This window comes from Trypanosoma grayi (genome assembly GCF_000691245.1).
Source record: "Trypanosoma grayi strain ANR4 Tgr_608_V1, whole genome shotgun sequence".
NCBI lineage: Eukaryota > Euglenozoa > Kinetoplastea > Trypanosomatida > Trypanosomatidae > Trypanosoma > Trypanosoma grayi.
In genome coordinates this window covers 1,632-10,700 of record NW_008826227.1, presented here as the reverse complement: position 1 = coordinate 10,700, position 9,069 = coordinate 1,632, and the positions used below count along the sequence as shown (strand labels likewise).

The following is a 9,069-nucleotide window of genomic DNA, read 5'->3' as shown; positions in this document are numbered from 1 at the left end:
CAGCAGGCGAAGGCACAGCTCGACGCGGTGCGCCTCTCGTACAACGCACGTGCCACGGAGTCCGCTCGCAGCCTGCAGCAGGCGATCATCGACGCGATGGATGAACACGAGCTGTAGCACCGCCCGGCATGCGCACAAGCACCTGCCGGGGCGAGGTGGAAAGAAGAAAGAAATGGAGAGAGGGAAACGACAACACAAGTGAAACAAGAAATGAGAGGCAGGAAAAGAGAAAAGAAAATGAAAATTGAAAGGGGGGATGGGGACAAAGAAAACAATGAGGCACGTTGTAGACGACAGAGTACGATGTAGCAGCAACAGCATCAGACAAATGAGGAAATCAGAAGGAAAACAAGAAAAAAAACAGAAAAAAACAAAAACAGAACAAGAGAAATAGAGGGGGAAAGGAACAGGAAAACAGCAAATATGGTTTGAAAGCGGGGAAGATGATCGTTGTTGTAAAAGGGCTGATGTAGAGGCGTGTGTGTGTGCTTGTGTGTGCCTGTCTGTGCGTTCTGTCACAAAAAAAAAGGGGGGGATGCGCGTGTAGGCGCAGTGATAGCAGGGACAGCAATGAGCCAAAGGCGGGGCTGCAAGCAGCAGCAGCAGGATCATGGGCTGGTCTCATTCGTCTTTTCTTTGCTTGCGCCCTCATTCGCTCATAGTGTTCCTGCCTCCCCGCCACCACAGACATCACCACCACCACCACCACGAAAACTGAAACACGGAAAGGTTTAAAAAAAAAAAGACTGAAAAATAACGAAGCAAGACACACTGTACCAAATATGCGTTTCCCACCCGCACGCACGCTCGGATTTCTCCCTTTTCATTGGTTGTACCAGCGTTGCCATCCTGTGGCCTACTCATGTGGGAGCCTAAATTACGCTGTATACACTTGGGAGACAGGAGGCCCACGTGGATATTTTCCGTTCACCTCATTTCATTCTTGTAAGACTCCGCTAAAAGAAACGGTTTGTGTGCGTCTGAGTGCCCTCATTTTCTTGTTGCGTTCGTGCTACTTCATCTCGTTTTCAGTTTCTACTGTTGATCTGTAGAGACAGTGAGAGGGGGAGAAGGGCGTGTGCATCAGACATAGATATGTTCGGGCTGAGCGGCGTCCAGCAGCAGCAGCCACTCTCGCGTGGGCGGCGCTGCCTCTACTGCCAGCAGCACGGCTGCCAGGGCATTCAGAACTGCTGGTGGCCGCGCGTTCGGAAGCCCACGACGAAGTTGCACCGCGACACCGACGCCGGCAGCACGCCAGCGGCGCAAGGGGCACCAGGCGCGATGGAGGAGAACCTGCGCGCGCAGATACGCGTTCTGGAGTGCGAAGTGCAGCTGCTCCGCTCTGGCCTCGGCAACATTGCGGCTGTGCGCCGCCGCGGCCAGGCTGACGCGGCCACCATGACATCCGATGTGTATTTCACTGCTGCGCACCCAACGGCTGCGGCGTCGGCGCGGCGTGACGGCGGTAGCGGTACCACCGCTACCACGGCCGGCGTGTCCTCGCCCAGCCTCGTCCTCATTCCACCAATTCTGCAGGGGAATACGCACTATCAACAACAACAGCAGCAGAAGCAGAGTGTAAAGGATGTCACAACGACGCAGGCGGACAGCCCGCCTGTCGTGCAGCCTGACCACGCCAGCGCGTCGGAGACACAGCGGGTGGATGGGTTGGAGCAGCTCGTGCGGGAACTCGTGCGTCACAATACAACACTTTGTAGGGACCTCGCGGAGGCCACTGCTGTGGTCGAGCAGCGTGACACGCTTCTCCGCTCACTCCTGGAGGAGCGGCCATCGGTGGCAACGCATCTCTCGCCCGCGTTGTCCCCGACACCAACGACCTCCTTTACGCCCTCACAGGAACAGCAACAGGATACGACCTTGGTGGCGCACCTGCTACGGGCACAGGAAGAAGTAGCGCACCTCCGTGCGGAGACGCAACGCATGAGTGCCGCTCTGGAGAGCTGCGAAGCGGAGCTGAAACGCGGTGCCGCCGAGGTGGAGGGGCTTCGACGGCAAGTCGGACAAATAGTCTTGCCGCCGAGTGGCACAGGGGTTGTGGAACAGGCAACCGCTCCTTCCGTTGTTGCGGCTAGCACAGGTGCCGTTCCTCCACCAGTGGTAACACCCGACAGCAAGAGCAAAGGGCCTGGTGTCAGTGATGCTACCTCATCCCCCGCTGGTGCTTCTGTGTGGCAGGAAACGAGCAGCGCGAATGCGACTGGGTTAGCAGCGGAGGTGTGTGACCTGCGAGTGAAACTGGAGTCAGCAGAACGCAAGGTCCTCGCCTGGGAAACGTGGTACCGGCAAGAACAACAACAGCAGCAGCAGCAGCAGCCGTCATCTGAGGTGCCTCAACCACATCCACAAGAAGCGCCTACTATTCCTCCTGAAAGGCGTTGTGTTGGGGAAACAACGAAGGAAGCTAAGCAGCAGCGGCAGCGGGTTGTGCTGCGAGCGGTGCCTCTTGCCGCTCCCACTCAGCGCATTGAATTGCACGGCATTCCGGCATGGCGTGAGGGAAGTTCAGTGGACACGCTGGCAATGGACACTTACGCCCTCATGGCACGGGAGGCTGCCTGGCGCGAGATGGCGAGGCAGCAGCAAGACGCTCTCATGGCGGAACTCTTGACGAGGGAAGGAGGAAGAGGAAGAGGCGTTGCAGACGGCACAGTCCAGCAAGCGTGATGTGCAGGGGTGGGTGGGGGAGCCTCTGTATATTATGCCATAGAGCGAAGCTCTGGACGTGTTGCACGTGGCATGGCGCATTTGATTGCACGCTCTCACTGTTCCCCGCTAGATTATTTTCTTCGGGCATCCAGCCGCATTCCTTTGCACATTTCTTTCATTCCCTTCTGCATTGTGTGTGTGCAAAGTGGTGGTGCTTTGCACACTGGGCCGAAGGGCACATAGGACACGCGAGCACAAGCACAGGCACATCTTTGCATTGATGTCGGGCAGCCTGGCAGCATCCAATAGGAGCACATACGACGAGGACGCGGAATGCATCCTTCGATCTTCTGCTATGCTGGATGTGGGCGATCAACTGCACCGCTACACAGCTGATGGTGCGGCCACACAGCAGCAGCAGCAGCCACATGGAGTGAGCAGATCAGCGACAGACACAATGACAATGGGGCAGGCTGTTCGCATTCCTCACGCACTCCAATCCGCCACGCGGCGCACGATGCTTGACGTCCTCGGGCACCTGCGCGGCAAGGAGGGCACAAGAGCTGGCCGAGACAGCTGCAGTGAGGAACCAGTGGCACAACGGCTTCCACGTGACAGAGTAACAGCGTCGGACGCCAACCGCAACGCCACAGCCGTAAACAGTGCTGCTCCTCCTANCAATCCTTATTCTACTAATACTAATGCTGCTGTTTCGATCACGCATCAGCCAGACCTCACGCGAAGTCTCCGACACCTTTTGCCGTCGCGCCGTGTCGACGCCACGCGTGCTGAAGAGCAGTCGGGAGAGGAATACGACGCTATTTCCGACTTTGACGACAATGAGGAGGAAGGGTTAAAAGGTGATACGGCACGACAGGCCCCGCGGTGGCCTTCAGTGAATGAGCAATCACGTGCAAGCCGTCAGTACCAACGCCGTCTGAGTCCTCCTGTCACACTTGAAAACGAAGAGACGGGAAAAACTTCGCGTCAACGCACCTGGGCGAAGCTCTTTGATTGTGAAGAGATGCACGAGGGGAAGAAAGTGCCCTCACCGCGCAACGGCCACACAGCAGTACTTTCAACACAGAAGTGCGCACCGATGCCGCGCGCGTCCACGAAGTCGTCTCGCAGAAGCGCCAGTTCGCTGCACGGTCTCTGGGCGGATGGTGAAGAGGCGCCGCGGCCATCGAGCGGGGGGCGTACGTCGCTCGCCACAATTCTGGACGCGGCTGAAGCCAGAGATGACGAGGCGTGGGCCCAATCTACTGCTGCTGCAGTGGGTCGGGATGTGGGGCGGCGTTGCTTCGTTGATGTGTTTGCTGCGGAGGACGAGGAGGACAGCTACCTTCTGCCGCGCCACTCGCTCGGAAAGGCGGCGCTCTCCGCCATGCTGCAAGGCCACGCGAGGCGCAGTGGGGGCCGCAGTGGCATGAGCGCGGCACTGAAGCCGTTGTCTGACAACCTGACTTCGGCGCGTGTTGTGGCGTACCTTGTGCGCTCCTTCGAGGAGTGGAAACTGGACGGTGCCGCCGTGCGCCGCACCACCGAGGCGGGAGCCATCGAGTCACTGGAGACGAGCGGTGTGCAGCTTAAACTTCTGGTGACAATGTTGGATTGCGCCTTCTCCCTCTACTGCGTGCGCGGCGAGATCGTGTGGATGGAGGCGGAAACGGCGAAGGAACTCCACGGTTGCGGCACTGCAGCACCATCGTTGGAGCAGCAGCAACTGGATGCGGTTGTGGACGGTGTAACAGTATTGAATGACTCCTGGACAGTGGTTCTGACGGCAGCGAGCTTTCGCTCCACCCCCATCGTTGCGGGGGAGCATCTGTACCTTGCGCGGCCCTTCTTCTGCTACCCGTCCATTCGCGTCATTGTCGCCTCGTTAAACATCACCTCTGATGCGGCGCTGCAGCCCGTGCGCCGCCGTCGCCCACGTGAGGCGGAATCGTCGCAGCAGCTGCACGACGGCGGCGGTGGTGGGGACAAGGAGCTATCGATGGGAACAACAACACCCGACAGACCGAGCAGGCCCTCTGCGTCGCTCAGCGCCCCATCGCCGTTCTCCGCATACGACCCATTCGTCCATCCTCCGGTGGATCTCTTCCGTAGGCACGCCGCAGCCGCTGGTGTGTCGGGCACACCGTCGCAGGGGCAGCAGCAGCAGCAGCTGCAGCGACTAAGCTCGGCGCCCCGGGCGACAATGACAACAACAACGACTACTGGGACTGAGCAAGCCACAGCGCAGGGTCAGATATCGGCGCTGTCGCAGGAGGCAGTGCCGCTTGATGCTGTCGGTGCGAATTTTCCCCGTGGTCCGTGTGAGGAGTGGGACGTGCCGCTTGAGGTGCTGCTGGCGTTGTGCCCGCCGCGCAGTCAGTCCCATTCCGTTGCGGCGGCAGCAGAATCACACGGCAGAAGTCTGCCTGTGGCGCCGCACAGGGCGAGTAGTGAGGAGTCCTCGTCGCTCTCGTCTCTTTCGTCGCTCGAAGGTGTCGATGTGGTCTTGAGCGATTGACGAATGGGTGCGAAGTATATGAACTCCCACTGGAGTTTGCGTCGTGGAATGCGGTCCGTGGCTGTGTGTGTTTTTTTGTCTTGGCGCCTATTTCGCTCTCTCTCTCTCTCTGCCCTGTTGTGTGGTGTAAAGGAGTCTTCCTCGGGAGGGCAGGCAACGGAAGGGGAAGGAAAAGAAGAAAGAAGCAGGAGTAAGCGAGAATGGACGATGTCTTGTTGGGTAGAAACGCGGTGCGGCTCCCGTGCCAGTATGACGCCACCAGCTTTCTGCAGTTGTGTCCGTCCAACGAGCAGTACCGCATTCTCGCGAGTATCTGCCGGAGTGAGAGCCAATGCTCTTCGAAGCTGCAGCCGCAGCATGAAACCGTCCCTGATGTTTACTACGCTTCTCGCTTGATCGCGTTCTCGACCGGCCGTGGACGGCGAGCGGGGGTGTTGGAGGTGCTCAGGGCCCAGCAGCAGCAGCAGGCGAGGGAGGAGGAGAGGCGGCTGAGGCTGGAGCGCCAGAGACAACAAGAGGAAGTAGAGGCTGAGCACAGGCAGCACGTTGAAGAGGATGAAGCAAACCAGGGAGGCGAGCAGGAAGTGTACTACAACGAGGACGAGGATTACTACTACGACGATTATGGCTATTACGACGCTGATGGGAACTATTATTACTTTGAAACGACAGGGGATGAAGAGAAGGCCGAGGGGGCAGAAGCACCTCAAACGAGTGAGACAGGACACCGAGAAGGCGAACAAGAAGAAGAGCAACAACAACAACAGCAGCAGCAGCAGCAGGCGCCGCCACCGATGCTGGCAGACGGGTGTGAAGAGGTGCAGGATGATGCAGAAGCAGAAGCTGAAGCGCTGTGGAGGAGCGATGATCCGTTTGACGAGGCTAGGCACAGCGCAGCTGGTGATGGCGCAGGTGTGGCAGCACCAGAAGAAGAGGGAAAAGAGCCGACGTACGTGCGTGTCTTGCCGGGCGAAAGTCACTGGACTGACTCACCGTTTATTGGTGGTGTGTTCACGCTTTCTCGTGCTGCACAACACCTCGAGGGCTCGCTTCCTCACGTGGACGCCTATCTGCGCGACGGCGGCGCACTTCCTTCGCTACCTGTCAGTGTCGTGGACGGTTCCTGCGAAGCCTCAAAGGAAGACGTTGCCCTCTGTCCAAGCTCCATCCACGTTCTTGCAAGTAGGCTCTCCCTGCACGTGGTGCATGTCCCGCCGCCTCGCAGCAAGCAGGAGGTGGTCGAGGAGGTGGACGCGGTGGCGGCGCTGCTCAACCGCCCTGCACAGGCCTGCGTGCTTATGTCCATCCCGCTGCCGCACAGCTTCGGCAGCAGCTGCACAGCTTCTTACAGTAGCTTAGGCAACGGGTACGTGCTGCTTGAGATCTACGCGGCGCCGGCACGCGCCACAGGTGAGCCGGATGACGGTGTGACGCTCTCCATGGTATTTGGTATTCCGCCCGACGCGTCCTTCCGCTCCGTGCCGCTGGCGTCCCGTCTTGTGCAGTGCTACGAGCGGCGTGTGCTACAGCACCTCGCTCAGTGCGGCTGCGTAGAGGATGTAGCGCTTGTAATGGAGTTGTGGGGCTCCAGCGGTGCTGCTGCTGCTGGTGGTGGTGGTGCCTATGCGGAGGACTCGCAGAAGCCTCTGTTTAGCTACTCCGCGCTGCTGCTCAGCGAAGCGAGCGATACGATGAACGATGCGGTAGGGGAGCTCGTGTACGACGCAGCTAGCAACTCGCTGCTGCATTGCGGAGAGCGCGAGTACGCTGAGCGACTGGCACGGGAGCGTGAAGAGGCGTTCTACATGGCACGCAACATGGAGTCCCCGCAGCGGCGCTACGTGCGCGAGGCGGTTGAGGCGTTGCAGCTCGACGAGGCGCACGACCGTGTCACGCTGGACGCTGAGGCCATGTCGATGTATCGGGTCGGCCACTTTCCTTCTTTTCCCACCGTGGCCTCCGTGGTGCTGCCGTTCCTGCAGGAGTGCGAAGCGGGTGCACTGCAGCTCCGCGAGGATGAGCAGCGGCAATGGGAACGGCTTTTCCGCCGCTTCGGCGAGCGCCGCCAGCAGCTTATCGCCGATGAGACGCGGCATCGGTTGGAGGATCAGTTCAGATTTGAGCGCCGGCTACGTCTGCTGCAGTGCTCGGTCGGTTTTGACGTGCTCGTAGAGCGTGAGGCGGCCGCGCGTGCTGTTGTGGAGCGCGACGAAGCGTTCTCGCGTCACGGAGGTGATCTGCTGGAGTGCTGCGTCGCCCTACTGGCCTGTAGGCGCGTAGAGGAGATCGAACAGAGAGCGGTAGCGACAGTGGCCAACCCACTCGGGGAGGCGGAAGTGGAAACAAAGCGGCAACTCACGCACTTCACCGCCGTCTATGCGTCTCCTGTAGCCGGGGACGCGCTGGTGCGCTCGCCGAGCCCCTTGGAGGAGTCGCCGCGGCACCAGCGCTCTTCCATGCGCTCCACGCACTCGCTGACTACAGAAGAGTTCATGCGCGTGGTTGCGGATGGCTCCCGCAGCGCGCCCAGCCCGAGCCACTTATATGCCCCACGACGTGTTCACCTCCCCACAGTCTGACGCGGGTGGTCTTCGAGAGTAATTTGGTTGAGAGTGTGCGGGGGCACAGCTGAATGGTTATCGTATTTTTTTTTGTTGCTTGTTGTTTGATCGATAGTATTTATTTTTACTTTATCGTGTGTTTGCTTTTTTTTTTTGAAAAAGTGTATCAATGCGCTGCACACAACAGATCCCCTGCTGACCTGATGTGTGTGTGTGTGTGGCAGGGGTGAAGGAGGAGGACGGGGCGGCAGGTGATGTTGTCTTCATTCAAGACGAATCAAAATGTTGTCGGAGGGGAGCAACTGGATCCTACTTGGTGTTGTTTGTACTTGTATGTACGTGTGTGTCCATGTGGCAGCCTTCACCTGATGGGGTGAAGAGAGAAGCGAAAAGTTAGATTATTCTCTCTCTCTCTCTCTCTCTCTCTCTCTCTCTCTTCCCCTCTTATATGAAAAGGCGGTTACCCAGGTTCTCAGGTGTCACTATACATATATNGACGGGGCGGCAGGTGATGTTGTCTTCATTCAAGACGAATCAAAATGTTGTCGGAGGGGGGCAACTGGATCCTACTTGGTGTTGTTTGTACTTGTATGTACGTGTGTGTCCATGTGGCAGCCTTCACCTGATGGGGTGAAGAGAGAAGCGAAAAGTTAGATTATTCTCTCTCTCTCTCTCTCTCTCTCTTCCCCTCTTATATGAAAAGGCGGTTACCCAGGTTCTCAGGTGTCACTATACATATATATAAAGCGAATAAAGGAAAGCAGTAGTGGGTTGAGTCTGTGTCTTTGAGTGAGACATCAATATAGCAGCAGGCAGCGGTAGGCGGCATATTTGGGCAGAGAAACAACCCGACGAAAAGGATGGCGAACGGTGTCACTGCGAACAGCATGCGCGTGAGCGTCAAGGCGCCTGATTTGGGTGCCTTCCCCCTCGACCACTACCGCGAGTGCAAGAGCCAGATCGAGGACTACTACACGTGCCTGAAGCAAAACGAGTACGTCACGCCCATGTGCCGGGACCAGGTGCGGTCGTACCTGCAGTGCCGTATGGATCGCGGCCTAATGAAGGCGGCCGACCTCGAAGGCTTCGGCCTTCCCAAGACGGAGTTTGTGCCGACGCGGCAGCACCGCATTGACCTCAAACAACAGTGGCTGCGGCAGAAGATGAATCAGGTTACGGTGGTGTGGGAGGAGAACTACAAACGCGACGACCTGCAGGTGCCGGATGGATATGAGCGGGAGAAGGGCAGCAGCGGCGCGGATACAAAGCCGAAGGAAGAAAAGGGCGGTACGTAGCGAAGAGGCTGAGAGCACTCGAAAG

At 58.4% G+C, this 9,069-nt stretch overlaps 4 protein-coding genes across 4 annotated transcripts; all 4 read left to right on the top strand.

The window, feature by feature from the left end:
• Nucleotides 1-1,095: 1,095 nt before the first annotated feature.
• Nucleotides 1,096-2,688, top strand: DQ04_06081040 (hypothetical protein; the record flags this gene model as incomplete). The annotated part of the gene is made up of 1 exon (XM_009314531.1): nt 1,096-2,688. One exon carries the CDS (start codon nt 1,096-1,098, stop codon nt 2,686-2,688), a length of 1,593 nt encoding a protein of 530 aa, XP_009312806.1.
• A 262-nt stretch (nt 2,689-2,950) lies between these two features.
• Nucleotides 2,951-5,188, top strand: DQ04_06081030 (hypothetical protein; the record flags this gene model as incomplete). Its single annotated transcript, XM_009314530.1, has 1 exon — nt 2,951-5,188. The coding sequence occupies one exon, from the start codon at nt 2,951-2,953 to the stop codon at nt 5,186-5,188; it is 2,238 nt and encodes a 745-aa protein (XP_009312805.1).
• Nucleotides 5,189-5,388: 200 nt separating this feature from the next.
• DQ04_06081020 (hypothetical protein) lies at nt 5,389-7,767 on the top strand (the record flags this gene model as incomplete). Its single annotated transcript, XM_009314529.1, has 1 exon — nt 5,389-7,767. One exon carries the CDS (start codon nt 5,389-5,391, stop codon nt 7,765-7,767), a length of 2,379 nt encoding a protein of 792 aa, XP_009312804.1.
• Nucleotides 7,768-8,609: 842 nt separating this feature from the next.
• On the top strand, nt 8,610-9,044 carry DQ04_06081010 (Cytochrome c oxidase assembly protein COX19; the record flags this gene model as incomplete). The annotated part of the gene is made up of 1 exon (XM_009314528.1): nt 8,610-9,044. The coding sequence occupies one exon, from the start codon at nt 8,610-8,612 to the stop codon at nt 9,042-9,044; it is 435 nt and encodes a 144-aa protein (XP_009312803.1).
• Nucleotides 9,045-9,069: the final 25 nt, after the last annotated feature.